Source organism: Macaca thibetana, chromosome 1, assembly GCF_024542745.1.
Source record: "Macaca thibetana thibetana isolate TM-01 chromosome 1, ASM2454274v1, whole genome shotgun sequence".
In the NCBI taxonomy this organism is placed as follows: Eukaryota; Metazoa; Chordata; class Mammalia; order Primates; family Cercopithecidae; genus Macaca; species Macaca thibetana.
In genome coordinates, this window is record NC_065578.1 from 126,513,684 (window position 1) to 126,536,392 (window position 22,709).

The following is a 22,709-nucleotide window of genomic DNA, read 5'->3' on the forward strand; positions in this document are numbered from 1 at the left end:
TCTCGCCCTGTTGCCCAGGCTGGAGTACAATAGCGTGATCTCGGCTCACTGCAACAGCGTGATCTCGGCTCACTGCAACCTCCACCTCCCGGGTTCAAGTGATTCTCCTGCCTCAGCCTCCTGATTAGCTGGGATTACAGGCGCCTGCCACCACACCCAGCTAATTTTTGTAGTTTTCGTAGAAATGGGGTTTCACTATGTTGGCCAGGCTGGTCTCGAACTCCTGACCCCAGATGATCCACCCACCGCGGCCTCCCAAAGTGCTGGGATTACAGGCGTGAGCCACCGTGCCTAGCCTGGAAACTCTTTATTTCACCTTTGAAGGATAACTTCACTGGATATACTATTATAGGATAAAAGTTTTTTTCCTTCAGCACTTTAAATATGTCATGCCACTCTCTCCTGGCCTATCAGATTCCCACTGAGAAGTTCTCTGCCAGACATATTGGAGCTTCTTTGTATATTGTTTCTTTTCCCTTCTGCTTTAGGATCCTTTCTTTATACTTGACCTTTGGGAGTTTGATTATGTCTTGAGGTAGCCTTACTTGGGTTAAATCTGCTTGGTGTTCTACAACCTTCTTATATTGGAATATTGATATCTTTCTCTAGGTTTGGGAAGTTCTCTGTTATTATCCCTTTGAATAAACTTTCTACTCTGATTTCTGTCTGTCTACCTTTTTAAAAATATAGAACACTTCATGAATTTGCAGGTCATCCTTGTGCAAGGGACATGCTAATCTTTTCTGTATCATTCCAATTTTAGTAGATATGCTGCCAAAGTGAGCACTACTATTTTTTTTTAGAAATGGGATCTTGCTCTATCACTCAGGCTCAAGTGCAGTGGTACAGTCATAGGTCACTGCAGCCTGGAATTCCTAGTCTCAAATGATTCTCCTGCCTCAGCTTCCCAAGTAGCTGGAACAACAGGCACATGTCACGATGCCTGGCTAATCTTTCCTTGTTTGTTGTAACAACAAGGAAAATGTATGTTGAAAATAGCTTTCTAGAAGAACTAGAGGAGCTGGGGGTGGTGGTACACCCCTGTAATCTCAGATGCTTGTGATGCTGAGGCAGGAGGATCACTTGAGCCTAGAAGTTTGAGATCATCCTGGGCAGTATAAGAAGACCTTGTGTCAAAAAAAAAAAAAAAAAGAAGAAAAGAAGACAAAAGAAAGAATAAAGGAGAAAGAAGGAAGAAGAAGAAGAAGGAGAAGGAGTAGGAAGAGGAGGAGGAGGAGAAATAGTGTACAAGAGATTGTTTTCTTAGTGATTTCTTTTCATATTCTCAGCAGCATAATTACGCCTAAAGTAAACCTCTGTTTGTAGTGTTCAATTAATTCTGGCAAGCCTCCCTAAGATTCTTTCTTATGTTACCTCAAAGTCAAATTTTTTTATGTAAGAAGAATGAAAATGATGGAAGTAGTTTCTTTTTTGTGCGTTTTTTTGAGAGACAGGGTCTCACTTTGTCTTCTAGGCTGGAGTGCCATGGTGCAAACGCAGCTTACTGCAGACTCAACCTCCTTGGCTCAAATGATTCTCCTGCCTCAGCGTCCCAAGTAGCTGAGACTACAGGTGTGTGCCACCACATCTACCTAATTTTACAACTTTTTTTTAACAGATGGGGTCTCATTATGTTACCCAGGCTGGTCTCAAACTCGTGGGCTCAAGTGATCCTCTCACCTCAGCCTCCCAAAGTGCTGGGGTAACAGGCGTGAGCCACTGAGCCTGGCCTTTGCCTTACTTCTCTCCCATCCCAGGTTCTACTGTCTGAACCCATTTTATTTATTTATTTATTTATTTATTTATTTATTTATTTATTTTGTGTGACAGAGTCTCTGTCACTCAGGCTGGAGTGCAGTGGTACAATCTCAGCCCACTACAACCTCTGTCTACCAAGTTCAAGTGATTCTCATGCCTCAGCCACCCGAGTAGCTGGAATTACAAGCATGTGCCACCGCGCCTGGTTAATTTTTTTATTTTTAGTAGAGACGGGGTTTCACCACCTTGGCCAGGCTGGTCTCGAATTCCTGACCTCAAGTGATCCACCTGCCTCGGCCTCCAGGTGTGAGCCACTGTGCCCAGCCCACACAGAAATATATTCAATGAAAAGTAAAAAAAAAAAAAAAAAAAAAAAAGATGAAAAAAAACTGACCATCTTTCTACTTGCCCCTCTTCTAGACTGGATAGGGAGGATTAGAACTTGATAGAATTCTGATAATAGGGAAGGCAGGACCACCATTAAGGCAAACATTGAAGTAGGCATTTCAGGTCCTGTATCCCCTGCCTTCTTGCTGTTCACAACCTTTCAAACTTTCCTTCTAGCGCTCTAGAATTACGACAAAGTCCCATGTTCCCAAATCACCTTTCCCCTGTCCCCTACACACACAAAAAATCCCATTTCCTTTGTGCAGATTTTAATCAGTTATCTGGAAGAGTCTCATGCTAAAAAATGAGTGTTTTATAATTGTTTAATCCAAGTGAACCTCTCAATGGTGGCATTTCCACAGTGTAGGAAATCTACCTATTGGAGCAAGAAGGCCTTTCCCTCTCTCTCTCTTTCTCTCTCTCTGTTTTTTTTTTTTTTTTTTTTTTTTTTTTTTTGAGACAGGGTCTCACTCTGTTACCCAGGCTGGAGTGCAGTGGTGCAATCACAGCTCACTGCAGCCTTCACCTCCCGGGGTCAGGTGACTCTCCCACCTCAACCTCCCTAGTAGCTGGGACTACAGGTGCATGCCACTATGCTTGGCTAATCTTGTGTGTGTGTTTTGTAGAGACAGGATTTCACTATGTTGCCCAGGCTGGTCTCGAACTCCTGAGCTCATGCGATCCACCCACCTCGGCCTCCCAAAGTGCTGAGATTACAGCTATGAGCCACACCGCACCTAGCCCATGAAGGCCTTTTTTTTTTTTTTTTTTTTTTTTTTTTTGAGACAGGGTCTCACTCTGTTGCCCAGGCTGGAGTCCAGTGGCGCAATCTCGGCTCACTGCAACCTCTGCCTCCTGGGTTCAAGGAATCCTCCTGCCTCAGCCTCCTGAGTAGCTGGGATTACAGGCGCAGGCCACTATGCCCAGCTACCTTTTGTATTTTTAGTAAATATGGAGTTTTGCCATGATGGCCAGTCTGGTATTGAACTCCTGGGCTCAAGTGATCCACCTGCCTTGGCCTCCCAAAGTGCTGGAATTACAGCTGTGAGCCACTGCACCCAGCCCATGAAGGCCTTTTTTGTTTGTTTGTTTTTGTTTTTTGAGACAGGGTCTTGCTCTGTTGCCTGGGCTGGAGTCCAGTGGCGCAATCTCAGTTCACTGCAACCTCTGCCTCCCGGGTTCAAGGAATTCTCCTGCCTCAGCCTCCTGAGTAGCTGGGATTACAGGTGCATGCCACTATGCCTAGCTAATTTTTGTATTTTTGGTAGAGATGGGGTTTCGCCATGTTGCTCAGGCTGGTCTGGAACTCCTGGGCTCAAGTGATCCACGTGCCTCGGCCTCCCAAAGTGCTGGGATTACAAGTGTGAGCCACTGCACCCCGCCCTTTTTTTATTTTTTTGGTGACAGAGTTTCACTCTTGTTGCCCAGGCTGGAGTCAATTGCGTGATCTCGGTTCACTGCAACCTCCACCTCCCGGGTTCAAGCGATTCTCCTGCCTCAGCCTCCCGAGTAGCTGGGATTACAGGCATGCGCCACCACACCCAGCTAATTTTGTATTTTTAGTAGAGATAGGGTTGCTTCATGTTGGTCAGGCTGGTCTCAAACTCCCGACCTCAGGTGATCCGCCTGCCTCGGCCTCCCAAAGTAAGCCACTGTGTGATTACAGGCGTGAGCCACTGCACCTGGTGTTTTTTTTTTTTGAGATAGAATCTCCCTCTGTCGCCCAGGCTGGAGTGCAGTGGCGTGATCTTGGCTCACTGCAACTTCCACCTCCTGAGTTCAAGCCATTCTTCTGCTTCAGCCTCTCAAGTAGCTGTGATTACAGGTGTGTGCCACCACACTCAGCTAAGTTTTGTATTTTTAGTAGAGGTGGGGTTACACCATGTTGGCCAGGCTGGTCTCAAACTCCTGATTCCAAGTCCGCCTCAGCCTCCCAAAGTGCTGGGATTACAGGCCTCATGAAGGCCTTTCTGTTGCCCATTTCATTACCCAATTTGCCTATGCTAGATCTGAGGCAGGAAAAGAAAAAATCTGTGTGGCTCTCAATTATTTCTTTTGCTAGAGAAAAAAGTGATGCTTTAGGTAAAAAAAATTAAAGAAAGGGAGAAGGAGAATAGAGGCCAAGGCCTAGACCATTCCCTCCTTTCACACACTCCTGTTTGTTATTCAAGAAAAAAGCCTGCTGGGCGTGGTGGCTCATGCCTGTCATCCTAGCACTTTGGGAGGATGAGGTGGGGGGATCACCTGAGGTCAGGAGTTCGAGACCAGCCTGGCCAACACGGTGAAACCCCGTCTCTACTAAAAATACAAAAAATTAGCCGGGCATGGTGGCAGGCACCTGTAATCCCAGCTACTCAGGAGGCTGAGGCATGAGAATTGCTTGAACCCGGGAGGTGGAGGTTGCAGTGAGCTGAGATCACACCATTGCACCACTCCAGCCTGGGCAACAAGAGTGAAACTCTGTCTCAAAAAAAAGAAAAAGAAAAAGAAAAAAAGCCAAATCCTTACACTAAATTGCATCAAACTAAGTAGAGTTCCATTCTTCCACAATTCCAGTGTAACTAGACTCTAGGAAGTCACAGACAGAAGATCTAACCACTAGAGTTTCCCTAAATTATAGGTTAAGGATATTTTTAGAAAGATTACAAATATATTTTTTAACTTTTTCCAAAGTTCTCTTTTCTTTTTAGCTGGCTACCGAAATATCCTCCTAATTCTAGCTCTTGTAACCCCTCTATTATCTCCCAAGATATAACTCTAATTCTTTGTTCTCGTAAGCACTGAATTGTGACCTAATGGGTATCATGGCCCCATGTCCTTTTTCCTAGGGTAAAACCCAGACCTAGCTTGTTGCCAGTGTCCTCAGACCACCTTGGGTGAGTTTCCTTTAGGTAAAATTTGTCGGTAGCAAACTTTACATAGTTTCTGCCAAACTTGCTTTTTTTTTTTTTTCAGGTTTCCGTGTGAGATTTAATACTATATGCATCAAAACATCAAAGCTTTTTTTCAGAGAAATATACTCTCAAGGTGAACTGTGGATATCGTAGATGTCTATTCTGAGGTCTTCTGTGGTTCCAGACACAGCAGGTAGTGAATTGGGAGGAGCCAATACAACCAGATACCAAAGGCAACCATGGAGGGGCAGTTTAATTAATCACTGTTCTTAAATTTGTCATTGATATAAGACACCCAGTCCAGAATCAGCTGCCCAGTTGGTAGGTGACTATAGCGCCATGGTACCCGTGGTGCCTGACATGGGAATCCAGTGCCTGACATGGGAATCCAGTTCTTCCCCAATTCCAAGTAGGGTGGGCTGGGAGCGTGGAAACAAAGCAATGCCACCTACAGCCCTCCACATTTACTTTTCTTACTGTTAATGTAATCACCCATGATGTAGCACAAACATTATTATGAATATAATCAAATGTGTGTCTGAACATGATAAAAAATAAAAATTGTATATTTAAACTCTATGCATGGCCGGGCGCGGTGGCTCACGCCTGTAATCCCAGCACTTTGGGAGGCCGAGGCGGGCGGATCATGAGGTCAGGAGATTGAGACCATCCTGGCTAACACGGTGAAACCCCGTCTCTACTAAAAATACAAAAAATTAGCCGGGTGTGGTGGTGCGCGCCTGTAATCCCAGCAAATCCCAGCTACTCGGAGGCTGAGGCAGGAGAATGGCGTGAACCCGGGAGGCGGAGCTTGCAGTGAGCCAAGATCGCGCCACTGCACTCCAGCCTGGGCAACAAAGCCAGACTCCGTCTCAAAAAAAAAAAATAAATAAATAAATAAAAATAAACTCTATGCATATACTTTATATTCATAGTGTTACTCATCTTACATAGTCATCTGCTCACAAATACAACATTATTACAACAACATTAATAAATATAATATTAAAAGAAAGATCACTTTTGAGAGCTCTGTCCAGCAAAATAAATAAATAAATAAATAAATAATCATACAGTATTATCTGCACACTCAAATTTGGATTCTTTATTGCTCTGCAGGTTTCCAGAGTTCAGAGTTCAGAGAACAGTAGGAAAAGTAAATAAGTAATAATATTGTGTAGTTTAGAGAGTGAGTAATCAGTCTAAAACTTATGATAGGCTGAGCATGGTGGCTCACGCCTGTAATCCCAGCACTTTGGGAGGTCATGGTGGGTGGATCACCTAACCTCAGGAGTTCAAGAACAGCCTGGGCAACAAGGCAAAACCTCATCTCAACAAAAAAAAATACAAAAAAAAAAAAAATAGCCAGGCATGGTGGCATGTGCCTGTGGTCCCAGCTACTCGGGAGGCTAAGGTGGGAGGATCACTTTAGCCTAGGAGGTGAGGTTGCAGTGAGCTGAGATCACACCACTGCACTCCAGCCTGGGTGACAGAGTGAGACCTCATCTCAAAACAAAAAGAAATGTATGATAAAATAAAATAAATTTAATATCAAGATCCCTAAAATAACATAATAAACAGGTAAATTCTTACCTCTGAATGCCTGGGCACTAGATCCAACACATCCCTTTTGCTCACAGACCAGTGGAATGTGAGCCCAGGATTAGCATTGCTGAAGGAGAAAGGGGTCTGGGTACTGGTAACTCCCATGACATAAACTGGCATCTGAAAATAAATAGTGGCATTGTGCTATACAACCTGCCCAGTTGCAATTATCAGAATAATGAATCCTGAACAGAGCCATCATACTGACCTTGGTAGCTGTGATGAGCCGAGTTGCAGCTGCAAGGATCCTAACAGCCCTTAGCTGAACAACTTCAATCTGTACTTCATCCTGCTCAACAGGGTGGAGAGCAAGCTTAGGCTAAGATAGAGTTTCTGTGGGGTGGACAGAGATGCTTATGATAACTAGTTTGTTACTGTTTTTAACATTCAGTAAAAAACCTTACCCATGTTTACTGCAGCACTATTCACAATAGTCAATATTTGGAGGCAACCTAAGTGTCCATCAACAAACAAATGGATAAAGAAAATGTGGTACATATATACAACAGAGAACTATCAGTCATAAAAAGAATGAGATCCTGTCATTTGCAACAACATGGATGGAACTAGAGATCATTATGTCAAGTGAAATAAACCAGGCATAGAAAGACAAAGACAAACTTCACATGTTCTCACTTATACATTTGTGGGAGCTAAAAGTTAAAACAGTTGAACTCATGGAGATAAAGAATAGAATGATGGGCTGTGCACAGTGGCTCACTCCTGCAATCCCAGCACTTTGGGAGGCTGGGTGGATCACTTGAGGTTAGGAGTTCAAGACCAGCCTGACCAACATGGTGAAACCCATCTCTATTGAAAATACAAAATTAGCCGGGTATGGTGGCACGTGCCTGTAGTCTCAGCTACTTGGGAGTCTCAAGCAGGAGAATCACTTGAATCCTGGAGGCGGAGGTTGCAGTGAGCCGAGATCATGCCATTGCATTCCAGCCTGGGCAACAAGAGCAAAACTCCATCTCAAAACAAACAAACAAAAAGGTAGAACAATGGTTGCCAGAGGCTGGGAAGGGTAGTGGGTGGGTAGGGGGGATATAGGGATGATTAATGGGCACAAAAATATAGTCAGATAGAATGAAAAAGATCTAGTATTTATAGTATAACACGGTGACTACAGTCAACAATAACTTATTGTTTATTTAAAGATAACTAAAAGACTATAATTGGATTGTCTGTAACACAGAAAGGATAAATGCTTGAAGTGGTGGATACCCCATTTACCCTGATGTAGTTAATTTATGCATTGTATGCCTGTATCAAAATAACTCATGTTCTGTTGGGAACAGGCCCCCAAATCTGGCCATAAACTGGCCCCCAAAATGGCCATAAACAAAATCTCTGCAGCACTGTGACATGTTCATGATGGCCATGATGCCCACGCTAAAGGTTGTGGGTTTACCAGAATGGGAGCAAGGAACATCTGGCCCACTCAGGGTGGAAAACTGCTTAAGGCATTCCTAAGCCACAAACAATAGCATGAGCAATCTATGCCTTAAGGACATGTTCCTGCTGCACGTAACTAGCCAAAGCCCATCCCTTTGTTTCCCATAAGGAATGCTTTTAGTTAATCTATAATCTATAGAAACAATGCTTATCACTGGCTTGCTGTCAATAAATATGTGGGTAAACCTCTGTTCATGGCTCTCAGCTCTGAAGGCTGCCGGCCCCCTGATTTCCCACTCCACACTCTATATTTCTTTGTGTGTGTGTCTTTAATTCCTCTAGCGCCACTGGGTTAGGGTCTCTACAACTGACCTGGTCTCGGCAAGTGGTGCCCATACATGGGGCTCCAACCCAGGTCAAAGGGTCACCAGAGTGATGGTTGGAGAACGTGGAACTAAGCTGGAGGACACCCGAGTACTCTTAAGCAATCCCCGTGGTGAGTAAGAAGGAGAGCTTGGAAGCATCAGGGTAACAATGGGACAAGTGTGGGCTCTGGTTCATTCCACCTTGGAACCTTTTCACACTGATGATAAGGAGGAAGGAAAGTATATCGAAATAACAGAAGAGGTGACAGAGCAGGTTTGTTTGCCAGTTAAAGCTAAAGTGGCAAAGGAGGAAGAGGTTCATCCCTACCCTTCTGCACCCCCTCCTTATTTTGAAGAAGAAGAGTGGCTTGACCCTCCAGATCTTTCTTTTCCGGAGGACACTGGGCAAAAAGTAGTTGTCCCAGTGACTGGTCAAGCAGTGCTTCGAGCAACTGCTCTCAGTTCTATTCAGGCAGGAATCCAGCAAGCTAGAAGAGAGGGTGATATAGAGGCTTGGCAGTTCCCTGTTAGGATACATCCCCCAGATCAACAGGGAAATATAACTATGTTTGAGCCTTTTCCTTTTAAAATACTTAAAGAGTTTAAACAGGCTATCAATCAGTATGAACCAGATGTATGCCTAAAGTGTAAAAAAGGAAAACATTGGGCTAATCAGTGTCACGGGAAACACCATGAGGGGCCTTTCCCGGACTCCATTCCAAACCCAGACATTTCCAGCTCAGGCCACTCCCTCACCCCTGTACAATGTCTGTCCCCCACCACAGCCGGTAGTGCCGCAGCAGATTTATGCTGCACAAAAGCTGTGAGCCTTCTGCCTGGGGAACCCCTGCAAAAAGTACCAACAGGAGTCTGTGGACCCTTGCCAGCAGGGGCAATAAGATTACTTCTAGGTAGATCTATTTTAAACTTAAAAGGAGTGCAAGTACATATAGGAGTCATTGATTCAGATTACAGTGGGGAAATTCAAATTGTTATATCTCCTTCTGTTCCCTGGAAAGCAGAGCCAGGAGAGTGTATAGCACAGCTCCTGATTGTGCTGTATGTAGAAATGGGGAAAATTGAAAAACAAGAGGATTTGGAAGCACAAATAAACAAGGCAAAGCAGCTTACTGGGTGAATCAAACTACTGATAAACATCCTACCTGTGAAATAACTATTCAGGGAAAGAAATTTAAAGGTTTGGTAGATACAGGAGCGGACATTTCAATCATTTCTCTACAGCACTGGCCATCCACGTGGCCAATTCAACCCGCTCAATTTAACATAGTTGGAGTTGGTAAAGCCCCTGAAGTATATTAAAGTAGTTATATTTTGCATTGTGAAGGACCCAATGGACAACCTGGGACTATTCAACCAATTATAACTTCTGTACCTATAAATTTATGGAGAAGAGATTTATTACAACAATGGGGAGCACAAGTTCTAATTCCAGAACAATTATATAGCCCTCAAAGTCAACATATGATGCATGAAATGGGGTATGTCCCTGGTATGGGACTAGAAAAATATTTGCAAGGTTTGAAGGAGCCGCTTCAAGTGGAAAGACAAAGTTCCTGCCAAGGGTTTAGGATATCATTTTTGATGGCAGCCATTGTTAAGCCTCTAGGACCTATACCTTTAAAATGGTTAACAGATAAGCCAATTTGGATAGAACAATGGCCGCTAAGTAAAGAGAAACTGGAGGCTTTACAGGACTTAGTTACTGAACAATTAGAAAAAGGACACATTGCTCCAACATTTTCCCCTTGGAATTCTCCAGTCTTTGTTATTAAGAAAAAAATCTGGTAAATGGAGAATGTTGACAGATCTTAGAGTCATTAATTCAGTTATACAACCTATGGTGGCATTACAGCCAGGACTGCCTTCTTCTGCTATGATTTCAAAAAACTGGCCTTCAATAGTCATAGATTTAAAAAAAAAGACTGTTTCTTTTTTTTTTTCTATTAAGATTTTATTGTCATTAAAATTGGGAGTGCAAGGATTATAAATTCAGAAAATATAAAATGTACATGAATTTCTTATATTTTTACCTAACAGAGTGACTGAGAATAAAATAAAAATGAGTTTTGTGAAATCATGGACTCTTTCAAAATCATGTCTAGTAGCATGGTCTCACTTGAATGATTTGTCAACAAGTGCCATCAGATGTCAGTGAAAATATTCTCACAATGGATTGAAATTTAAGCACTACACAAGCATAAACTTTCTTCTCACTTCAAATATGAAAACAGTACAGGTATAGAAATTTACTTATCTTGACAAGTAATAAACTCTGATATAAAAAATCTCTCACCTTCCCTAAAAGAGTAATGCCTTGTTCTCTAATTCAATTCCACAAAAGATTAGTTGAAAAATGAACCTGATATTATCTTTTCTTGATGCCACTCAAAGTCTGATCACTTGAATATTAACTCAGATTCCACAATCTTAAAAGTAGCACTAACATACCAGCTTAAATGCCCAGAACAGGAATGGGTTATTCTTTTTGACTAGTATATCCTTCCTTTGCTTTGCCTGGTGAGCTCATCGTCTAGTTCAAACATTACTTAACATTTTAAAAACCTTTACAGAACTTGAACTCTTCAAAGGGTGGGGGAGGGTTTCCTCAAAGGAAAAATTGAGTTGTTTATCAAAGGGAGGAATAAAAGAAGCAGGTATTTGTCTCATTCATCTAGGCTTCTCCACTGTAACCTAGCATTGTATAAGGCACATGAAAATTCCTCAGTGCTAAATGAGAGAATTAAATCAGATGGTTCTGGAGTTAGGACCCTTTCCGTGTCTTCAAACGTGTCACTTTTTTTCTTTGGTTCCCACTTACGTTTGACAAATAGACATGTATCTTTTTAAACAGTTATCTACCTTTTTTTCCAAGAGAGGAATTCTCCCATTTCAACCTATTATTTCAGTATAACTGGATAACCTCATCCCACTCAGAAACAGGCCAGATTCCACTGGGTTGCGCATTGGGAGGAGAGTGCTTCCAGTCCCACGTCTTTACAGGAATCTTCCCGGTCTTACCATAGTTGGCTTCAATGTATTCGAGGGTTTTACAGGGCACATGGACCGTCATGTCTACAAACTCAGTCCAGCACAATGTAAACTTAGGAATCAGGTACTTGAATTATTTTCCTGTTTTGGCCTGAGTGACTCCGTTCCACATGTGATCAGTTTCTTCACAGAAGAAAAAAATGTCAAGTTTTACATCGTCTTTTCCCTGGAAGGATAGTTCCAAGCTGTCTTCTACCTTCCCAAATTTGTGTTTGAGCAGAAGTCCTGCATCCTGAAATGCTAAAATAATATCAGATTTGTAATCTTGTATAAAAATTCCTAGGTCGCTGGGCGCGGTGGCTCACGCCTGTAATCCAGCATTTTGGGAGGCCAAGGCAGGCGGATCACGAGGTCAGGAGATCGAGACCATCCTGGCTAACACGGTGAAACCCCATCTCTACTAAAAAATACAAAAAACTAGCCAGGCGAGGTGGCGGGCACCTGTAGTCCCAGCTACTCGGGAGGCTGAGGCAGGAGAATGGCGTGAACCCGGGAGACAGAGCTTGCAGTGAGCTGAGATCCGGCCACTGCACTCCAGCCTGGGTGACAGAGCCAGACTCCGTCTCAAAAAAAAAAAAAAAAAAAAAAAAAAATTCCTAGGTGGACATCTTTGCTATAAGGAATAATGTTGCATTGTCGATACCATCCTAGACAAGTCCCACTGCTCAGCCAGAATGGTACTCCCAATTTGTTTAATGTTTTCGCTGCTAGTTGCAGTAATTCCTTTGCACTCTTCCGAAAGACCACGGCTTCCACAGTGTTATCATCAAGGTACTGCTAAAAGAATGCTCGAGCTTCTTTATATCTACACTCAATAAACCTACAGTGTGGTACTTCTTCTACAAAGCTCATTGGATTCTTTGGAATGAGAACTTCCAGTCCATCAACAGTAACTTGCTGTAACTCTGGCCTGTCAAAAGCTCCTGGATAAAGACCAAACTGTAACTTTCGGAAGGGAACAAATTTACTGTCAATGTGTTCTTTAAGTCTCAAGCGGCCAAGCCAGAGGTGGTTGCCACTCCTCTCATGGAAGACTACCAAGCGAATCGCATGAGTGGCCAATTTGCAGATATAGTGCAGGGGGATTTCCATTCCAGAAAGGGAGTCTATCCTGTCTAGCCGGGGATCTTTACTCTCAATCTTTAGGCACTGAAATCCCATATTCTCAGCTACCCGAAACCAGCCTTCCTCATTCCTCCATAGGTGAGACTGCAGTGCAAGTGCAGTAAAGTCTCTTGGAACACAGAAAAACCTGCATTGGGAAATGGAGCCTTGAGAAGTATTTTTGACTTGTTCAAAGTTCTTATTAATCAATTCCAATACCAAAGGATCAATAAGAAACACTGGTACATTTTGGTTGGATGTTAGCATAATAAATTTTTTACTGCACGCCACTGTGTGCCATCAAATCCAATTCGGCTTCCTTTGGATTTTGACAAACCAGCTCCATTAATTGTTGATAAATAGTGCTTGTAGTAGTACAACTGAAACAGCAGAAATGCAGAACTTGTCAGCGTTAAAAAGGCCAAAACCACGTTCTTATTGATTCTACTCATTAGTCTGTGGTGCTCACTTGGTTGTCTTTTGAAAGTATCTCACTCGTTTTCATCTTTTTGGATTTGGAAAGGAAGATAATTTTGTTTTCTTTGAAATCCAGTTTTTTAAAAACTAGGTTATGCAAGGATGTCGATGACTGTATATTAGTTTTTCCTCATTCAATGTGTTTCCTTTCAATCTTTCTTTCCATAGCTCCTCTCAAATGACACTTCTTCAGTGAAGTCTTCAATATTCTTCCAGGTTAGAAGTGCTCCCTCCACCTCTAACCTAGTTTTACCTTCCTGATGACACGCCCAGAAGTGTGGGAAGGGCTGGCCAAGTGAAAGTCTACCACGTGATGCTCATGGACTGACTGAGGAGTACCCAGCCCGGAGCGCGCTCAGCCTGTGGCCAGCCTCCCCACCAAGGGGTAGGCAGGTGCCCAGAATGCTGGAGGATGCCCAGTAAGGGCACCTAAGCCACCAGCAGTACTTGTCTGAAGGCGCCCACCCATCCCAGGCTACCGAGCTGAGCCTGCCATACCTTACCTCACTAAAGACTGTTTCTTTACTATCCCCTTAGCTGAGCAAGATTGTGAATGGTTTGCATTTACAATTCCTGCAGTAAACAACCTGCAGCCTCCTAAGCGTTCTCATCGGAAAGTGATGCCACAAGGCATGTTAAACAGTCCAGCAATTTGCCAGAGGTGTGTAGAGCAAGCAATTAAACCTACTCATAAAAAATTTTCACAGTGTTACATTTTTCATTATGTGGACGATATACTTTGTGCTGCCCCCACTCGAGAAATATTACCCCAATGTCATGATCACTTGCAAAATTTGATTTCTCGCACCAGTTTAATTATAGCTCCTGACAAAATTCAGACTACTACTCCTTACTCCTACTTAGGGACCTTAGTAAATGACACTACACTAGTGCCACAGAAAGTAACCATACATAGGGATCAACTGAAAACATTAAATGACTTTCAAAAATTACTAGGGGACATTAATTGGATACAACCTGCTCTAGGCATTCCTACCTTGCCTTGAGTAATCTATTTTCTATCCTTAGAGGAGATCTTAGTCTCACTAGCCCTGGACAATTAACAAAAGAGGCTGAGGCACAGTTACAGCTGATTGAAAAGCAAGTCCATAAAGCTCAGATAAATAGAATAGATTCAGAGAAGACTCCAGATTTGCTAATTTTTTCAATTCAGCATTCACCTACTGGTGGTGTTGTCCAAGGGCAGGACTTAGTAGAATGGCTTTTTCTTCCACACACTAATTCACAGACTCTAACTCCTTATTTGGATCAAATTGCTACCCACGATAGGAAATGGGAGAACTCAGATTGTCAAATTACATGGATAAGATCCTGGAAAAATTATTGTCCCACTCACAAAGGCACAAATACAGCAAGCTTTTATAAATAGTCTTACTTGGCAAACCCGTTTAGCTGATTTGTGGGTATTCTCAATAATCATTTTCCTAAAACAAAATTATTTCAATTTTTGAAATTAACTAATTGGATTCTCCCTAAATTAACTAAATTTAAACGAATTAAAGGTGCTGAAAATGTCTTCACAGATGAGTCTAATAATGGTAAAGCTTCTTATTCTGGCTCGAAAGGTAAAGTTTTTCAGATGCCCTGTACTTCAGCTCAAAATGCAGAGCTCGTAGCTATAATTGAGGTATTGACTGCTTTTGATATGCCTATTAATGTGAGTTCTGATTCTTCATATGTGGTTCATTCTACACAGTTAGTTGAAAATGCTCAGCTATAATTCCACACAGATGAGCAACTGATGACTTTATTTACCCAATTGCAAACAGCAGTTAGGAGTAGAATGCACCCTTTTTACATCATTCACCTTAGGGCTCATAAACCTCTTCCAGGACTTTTAACTGAAGGGTATCGAATGGCTGATCGCCTAGTTGCTACTACAATATATAATGCTAGACACTTTCACAATTTTTTTTTTTTTGAGATGGAGTCTTGCTCTGTTGCCCAGGCTGGAGTGCAGTGGAGTGATCTCAGCTTACTGCAAGCTCCGCTGAAAGAAATCAGGCACATTCCTCAGCCCCGGGCTCAACACAAACAGGCCCAGTACAAACACATCCCCCCATATATCTCTCAATTTCCTGAGCCCAGTACAAACACCACCTGGAAAATCCCCGATAAGGACACAGCCGTTTGAGGTTTTACTGAAAGCGCGGGAACCAATAGAAAAACTACTAAATGTATAACTTAAAATGTAAACCAATTGTAATGCTGTAACCAAAAAAAATTCCCTTGTTCCTCTGTAACTTTACGTATCCTACTTACATCGGGCTATAAAAAGCAAGCACTCGCATTGTTCGGGGCCCTCTTGTACGCTGTGGAACAGAGGGACCAAGTTCGAACTTGCAGTAAAAGATCCTTGCCGCTTTGGCTTTGACTCTGGACTCTGGTGGTCTTCTTTGGGGAACAAACGGTCTGGGCATTACACCGCCTCCTGGGTTCACGCCATTCTCCTGCCTCAGCCTCCCAAGTAGCTGGGACTACAGGCACTCGCCACCATGCCCGGCTAATTTTTTTGTATTTTTAGTAGAGACGGGGTTTCACTGTGTTAGCCAGGATGGTCTCGATCTCCTGACCTCAGGATCTGCCCACCTTGGCCTCTCAAAGTGCTGGGATTACTGGCGTGAGCCACTGTGCCTGGCCAACACTTTCACAGTTGAACCCGTTAATACCTCTGGTCTCATAGCGCAGATACAGCATTACCTGGAAAGAAGCTAAAGCTATTATCCAGCAATGCCCAACTTGCCAAATGATACATTCCTCATCTTTTATAGGAGGAGTTAATTCTTGAGGATTGGAACATAATTCTCGTTAGCGAATGGATGTCACACGTGTTCCCTCGTTTGGGAGACTAGCTTATGAACATGTATGTGTGGACACCTTTTCTCACTTAGTCTGGGCTACATGCCAATCAAGAGAATCTTCTGCCTCTGTTAAACGTCACCTTTTGCAGTGTTTTGTGGTGATGGGCATTCCAGCTCCTATTAAAACAGATAATGCCCCAGGCTATACTAGCCAAGCTCTAGCTACATTTTTCTCTATATGGAATATTAAACACATTACTGGTATCCCATATAATTCTCAAGGACAAGCCATAGTGGAAAGAATGAACCTCTCCCTAAAATAGCAGTTGCAAAAGCAAAAGGGGAGAAATAGGGACTACAGGACACCACATATGCAATTGAATCTAGCATTATTAACTTTAAATTTTTTGAGCCTGCCTAAAGGCCAGATGCTATCAGCAGCTGAACAGCATCTACAGAAACCAGCTACAAAAACAGAAGCAGAAAAACTGGTTTGGTAGAGAGATCCGATAACAAAAAGTTGGGAAATAGGTAAAATAATAACTTGGGGTAGAGGTTATGCTTGTGTTTCTCCTGGACCAAATCAACAGCCGATTTGGATACCATCAGGACACCTGAAACCTTATCATGAGCCAGAGGCTGAAGAGATTCTGGGAGAAACCTGAGGATCCCCTGGTTGAAGCCATGTCGAGACTGATGCTGAGGAGGACCCCAACTGTCACAAGCAACACCCGTCGAACACAGCCACCTACCCGGAGACAGATCAAGAAGCTGTCACAGATGGCAGAAGAAAACCTGAGGAAAGCGGGACAACCAGTCACAATGAATAATTTAACAAAAGCTATGATAGTGGTGATCACCATTGCCATGAGTATTCCTTCAACAAGGGCTGGCACAGAGAACAATTATACTTATTGGACATATTTATCAATCTTGGCTGGCAATAATGCCTGGGTGTAATCACTCTATGACACAGTTACACATGCTTTCTGGTCTCAGTATTTACCATAATAAATCTGGTCCTATAATTGAGGCATACCACCCTCAAAAACCTATTTGTTAACAGAAATGAACCTGGCCAGAAATAATGAATGTACTTGTTTGGGAAGATTGTATTGCAGAACAGGCAGAGGTGCTGCACAACGATTCCTATGGAAACATTATTGCATTATTGATTGGTCCCCTAAGGGAATGTTTAGCATGAATTGCACCTCCCACTCTGTGTGCCATGGCCACACTATGTTCAGCTGGTCTGAACAAAATGGTTAGATGGTAGAAATGATAAGAAGTACGGCAAGAGTTCCTATTATCTGGAAACATGGCAGTAGAATGGCACTTCAACCTCAAATTATATGGCCCACTGTAGGAGCAAAACATAAGGATTTGTGGAAACTATTAATGGCTCTTAATAAGATTCAAATTTGGGAAAGAATAAAAAGGCATCTAGAAGGACACTCTACAGACTTGTCTCTGGATATTGCAAAATTAAAAAAACAAATATTTAAAGCATCCCAGGCACACCTGACCTTAATGCCAGGAACTGGAGTGCTTGAAGGAGCTGCAGACAGATTAGCAGCTAGTAACCTGTTAAAATGGATAAAAACACTTGGAGGCTCTGTGATTTCAATGATGATTGTGCATTTAATCTGTGTAGTTTGTCTTTGTATAGTCTGCAGATGCAGATCCTGACTCCTGCAAGAAGTAGCTCACCATGATAAAGCCGCCTTTGCTTTTATTGTCTTGCAAAAATAAAAAGGGGGAACATGTTGGGAACAGGCCCCCAAATCTGGCCATAAACTGGCCCCCAAAATGGCCATAAACAAAATCTCTGCAGCACTGTGACATGTTCGTGATGGCCATGATGCCCACGCTGAAGGTTGTGGGTTTACCAGAATGAGGGTAAGGAATACCTGGCCCAACCAGGGCAGAAAACCACTTCAGGCGTTCCTAAGCCACACACAATAGTATGAGTGATCTGTGCCTTAAGGACATGTTCCTACTGCAGATAACTAGCCAAAGCCCATCCCTTTGTTTCCCATAAGGAATGCTTTTAGTTAATCTATAATCTATAGAAACAATGCTTATCACTGGCTTGCTGTCAATAAATATGTAGGTAAATCTCTGTTCGTGGCTCTCAGCTCTGAAGGCTGCCAGCCCCTTGACTTCCCACTCCACACTCTATATTTCTGTGTGTATGTCTTTAATTCCTCTAGTCCCACTGGGTTAGGGTCTCCATGACCGAGCTGGTCTTGGCAATGTACCCCATACATATATATATTATTATGAATTACAAACATTTGGAAAAAACTTATTAGATAGACGTATTTGTTTTTCTCTTCTTCAAATAATTCTTTAAGGATGGGGACCATATCTTATAACAGTGCCAAGTATTCTGTGGGGTTTTCACTACAGATGACATCTTCCATGCCTGGTTGACAAAATGCCAGACGGGGGCACTAAAAGGCTTTACCTGGGCTGCTGACACCCTCCTCATTACCACTCCCTCCCCATCTCCCCCAGTATGGTTCCTCGATAGAAGAGTAGAAGCAAAGCAGAGCAAATAACCAATACCTGAGAAAACACAATGACTTTGCCAGTATCTTCATTTACTGTCTGGATGGTGCCATGAACCACAGCTGTGCCAACCATCTTCCCTGTAACTTGCCCCCTTCTATTAACAACAGCCACGGTCTGATTACTGATGGAGAAGTGAATGATGGATTGGGGCTGGGGGCCACCTTCAGACATTACCTGGAATTTAAATATACCATTGAATGCCTAGAACATGAGGGAGAAATCATGTCTCTTTTCCCAACATTTTGTCAAAGCAACTTAACTTCTTCATTTCCCCCCATTTCTTGAAAAATATATCCCATATCAACTCAAATGCAGAAGAGATGGAAGTACTGCAAATGATCCATGGGATTCCAACAGAGTTTTTATATGATGTACATCATAGGCCAGGAAAAATACTAATCTTGTTCTTTATCAGATTCAGTAGTATTTGGGTGAGAGTAAATAAGAGATCAATAGGAAAAGGGGTGTGTGTGTGTGAGAGAGAGAGAGAGAGAGAGAGAGAGAAAGAGAGAGAGAGAGAGAGAGGGATAAGGAGAAAAGGTAAATCTTATTTTTCTGCCTGTAAGTTCACCTGCATCATATTCATTGGAATCAGTGTCATTTTCTCTGGAAGAAGTCTGAATGGAGGAAACACCTTGAAGGAGAAAACCAAAAGGACAAGTAACTAACTAGAGTCAATTTTATAACATACCATAGTCATTAAAAAAAATTTTTTTTTTAGACAGAGTCTTGCTCTGTTGCCCATGCTAGAGCGCAGTGGCATGATCATAGCTCACTGCAGCCTTGAACTCCTGGGTGCTTCGGCCTCCTGAGTGGCTGGGATCAGAAGTGTGCACCACCATGCCTGACTAATTTCTTTCTTTCCTTCCTCCTCTCCTCCCCTCTCCTCCCCTCTCCTTTCCTTTCTTTTTGAGATGGAGTTTCACTCTGTCACCCAGGCTGGAGTGCAGTGGTGAGATCTTAGCTCACTGCAACCTCCGCCTCCCAGGTTCAAGCGATTCTCCTGCCTCAGCCTCCCAAGTAGCTGGGATTACAGGCACCTGCCACCATGCCCAGCTAATATTTTGTATTTTAGTAGAGACGGGGTTTTACCATGTTGGCCAGGCTGGTCTAAAACTCCCAACCTCAGGTAGTCCACCTGCCTTGGCCTCCCAAAGTTCTGGGATTACAAGTGTGAGCTACCACGCCTGGCCATGACTGACTAATTTTTTGCAGAGATGGGGTCTCCCTATGTTACCCAGGGTGGTCTCAAACTCCCGGGCTCAAGTCATGCTCCTGCATCAACCTCTCAAAGTGCTGGGATTACAGGCATGAGCCACCAAACCCAGCCCATCATGATCTTATTCTAAGGAAAACTCCTAATTATATACAAAAAAGTTACACACAAAGATATGTAATTTTATTTATAATATCAAAAAATTTAAAAGTATTTAAGTGGGAATACTTAAATAAGTTATATATCCACTCACTAGAGTAAAAGTGACTATTAAAATTATGTTTACAGTTAACTTTCTTTTTTTCTTTTTTTTGAACACATAAAAGTAGAACAGCTGGCTGGGCGCGGCGGCTCATGCCTGTAACCCCAGCACTTTGGGAGGCCGAGTTGGGTGGATCATGAGGTCAGGAGATCGAGACCATCCTGGCTAACACGGTGAAACCCTGTCTCTACTAAAAATACAAAAAATTAGCCAGACATGGTGGCGGGTGCCTGTAGTCCCAGCCACTTGGGAGGCTGAGGCAGGAGAATGGCCTGAACCCGGGAGGCGGAGCTTGCAGTGAGCTGAGACTGCGCCACTGTATTCCAGCCTGGGTGACAGAGAGAGACTCCGTCTCAAAAAAACAAAAACAAAAACAAAAACAAAAGTAGAACAGCTGGGCGGTGCAGTATCTCACTCCTGTAATCCCAGCTACTCAGGAGGCTGAGGCAGGAGAATCGCTTGAACCCGGGAAGCAGAGGTTGCCTTAAGCTGAGATCGCGCTATTGCACTCCAGCGTGGGCGACAGGGCAAGACTCTCTCAAACGAAAAAAAACAACGGTTGCCTCTAAGAAGTGAAATTACAGGTGATTTTCATTTAACATCTTCAAAATTTGTGCTTTCCAAGTTTTATTTTATTTTCTTTTTTTTTTAAGAGACAGGGTATCATTCTGTCACCCAGACTGAAGTGCAGTGGCACAATCATGGCACACTGCAGCCTGGAACTCCTCCTGGGCTCAAGTGACATTCCCGTTTCAGTCTCCCAAGTAGCTGCGACCACAGGCATGCACCACTACACATATTTTTCTAAATTTTCTATGAGAACTGTTTTATACAGAGAAACAAAACCAAAAATACTGCATGTTGTGCAAGAGTTAGACACTATCCTTTTTTTCAGTCGAATGATTTTTTTTTTTTTTTTGAGACAGGGTCTCTCTCTGTCACTCAGGCTGGAGTGCAATGGCACAATCACAGCTCACTGCAGCCTCAACCTCCAGGGCTCAAGTGATCCTCCTACTTTAGCCTCCTGAGTAGCTAGAACTACAGGCACACCACCATGTCTGGCTAATTTATTTTATTTTATTTTTATTTTGGTAGAGACAGAGTCTCACTATGTTGCCCAGGGTGGTTTCATACGCTTGGGTTTAAGTGATGTTCCCACCTCAGTCTCCCAAACTGCTCACACGGTGGTGTGAGCCACTGTGCCCAGCCAGTCAAATGATTTTTAACTTGTATAAACTAACAGAAAAAGACAAACGATGTTAAGCAAGAAAAAGTACAAATTTTGGGTGAGATAATTTCCTTACTTCAATGTGCCGAGGAGTTGATGTGTATTTTCTTCCCATCTTGTCCCTAGCGATAGCCACAAGTGTGGTTTGCCCAATAGTGGTAGCTCGAAGAATATAATTTTCAGAGTATTCGTCCTGTTCCTCCATTAGCCTGCAAAAACCCATGTATTTTCAGGTGAGAAAGATTTTTGTTTTGTTTCAAGATGGGGTCTTACTCTGTCACCCAGGCTGGAGTGCAGTGGCATGATCTCGGCTCACTGCAGCCTCAACCTCCCAGACTCAAGGTATCTTCCCACCTCAGCTTCCTGAGTAACTGGGACTATAGGCACATACCACCACGCCTGGCTAATTTTCTTATTTTTTGTACAGCCAGGGTCTCACTGTGTTGCCCAGGCTGGTCTTGAATTATGGATTCAAGCAATCCTCCTGCCACAGTCTCCTATCATGCTGGGATTGCAGCATGAGCCACCACTCTTGGCCAAGATTAGGTTCTGAAAGTGGCCAGTGGTGCATCTTTCCAAGGTGCCTAACATTTTCTGCTCATTTTAACTCTGGTTAGGGGGAACTGCCAGAAAATAAATTTCCAGAGTGAAGACAAATTTCAAGGGAATGGTGGAAGGCTCATGAGAGGCAAAAATTTGTTCTAAGGCTCCAGAGGAATAAGGGCAATATAAAAACAGACTGGTAGAATTGCAAATACTAAATTGCCTGAAATTCCTGAATTTCTTCTTTCTCAGAGGGGAATACCAGTACCTCTGACTCTAAATATATTTTTGAAGGGTCCTCTAGCCTGAAGCACCCCCAAAAGATATCACCCAAGGAGAAGTTTCAGAAATTGGAAATATTAATGACACAAGGCATCTGAGGACCTCGAGAGAGAGAGAGTGTGTGTGTGTGTGTGTGTGTGTGTGTGTGTGTATTTTAAGAGATGTGGGCCTTGCTATGTTGCCCAGGCTGGAGTGCAGTGGCTATTCACAGGCGCAATTATAGTGCGCTATAGCCTCCAACTCCTGGGCTCAAGTGAGTCTCCTGCCCTAGCCTCCTGAGTAGCTGGGACTACAGGCATGTACCCTCACGCCAGGCTCAAATAGGTATTTTGTAGAGAGCTGAATATGGGAAGAGAGTATAGGCTGAAATGTATTCTAACAAAAAAGTAAGGGAGAAAATCTGAAATAATCTAAGGGAAAGCTGACCAGGTTACTAGGAGGGAGAGTCTTATGGTATTATGCATAGGGGAAAGGAAGTATTGAAATGGTACTTACGTCAGGGTGACAATGGCAGAAGCCAACTGCAGTTTGAGTTCCATGTTTCTGAAGTATTTATTTTGAAATGGGCGTTTGGAAGAGCCAAGAACCCTCACAGTCACTAACACAGTTTTGCCTATTTCAACCTAGTAGTTAAAAAGAAAAAGATTTTAGTAAAGGTGTCTCATTCACCAATGGCAGTTTAACTCTTAGAGGGCAGTGTACTTTTTTTTTTTTTTCTTTCA

General features: G+C 42.9%; 2 protein-coding genes, 1 non-coding gene and 1 pseudogene across 3 annotated transcripts in view; 1 reads left to right on the forward strand and 3 right to left on the reverse strand.

The window, feature by feature from the left end:
* UBAP2L (ubiquitin associated protein 2 like) overlaps window positions 1-22,709 on the forward strand; it is a 340,775-nt gene that overhangs the window by 97,774 nt on the left and 220,292 nt on the right. The gene's annotated exons all lie outside the window — the stretch shown is intronic.
* NUP210L (nucleoporin 210 like) overlaps window positions 1-22,709 on the reverse strand; it is a 160,761-nt gene that overhangs the window by 45,320 nt on the left and 92,732 nt on the right. The window contains exons 22-27 of the mRNA XM_050752318.1: window positions 22,483-22,610; window positions 21,239-21,371; window positions 19,028-19,090; window positions 18,451-18,630; window positions 6,853-6,933; window positions 6,633-6,764 (exon numbers count right to left, since the gene is read on the reverse strand). Coding sequence (XP_050608275.1) covers window positions 6,633-6,764; window positions 6,853-6,933; window positions 18,451-18,630; window positions 19,028-19,090; window positions 21,239-21,371; window positions 22,483-22,610 — 717 coding nt within the window. The remainder of the gene's footprint in view (window positions 1-6,632; window positions 6,765-6,852; window positions 6,934-18,450; window positions 18,631-19,027; window positions 19,091-21,238; window positions 21,372-22,482; window positions 22,611-22,709) is intronic.
* Window positions 681-787, reverse strand: LOC126944489 (U6 spliceosomal RNA). The gene has a single exon (XR_007722071.1). It is a non-coding gene; the product is annotated as a U6 spliceosomal RNA (small nuclear RNA).
* Window positions 11,027-13,345, reverse strand: LOC126934118 (ribitol-5-phosphate transferase FKTN-like; annotated as a pseudogene).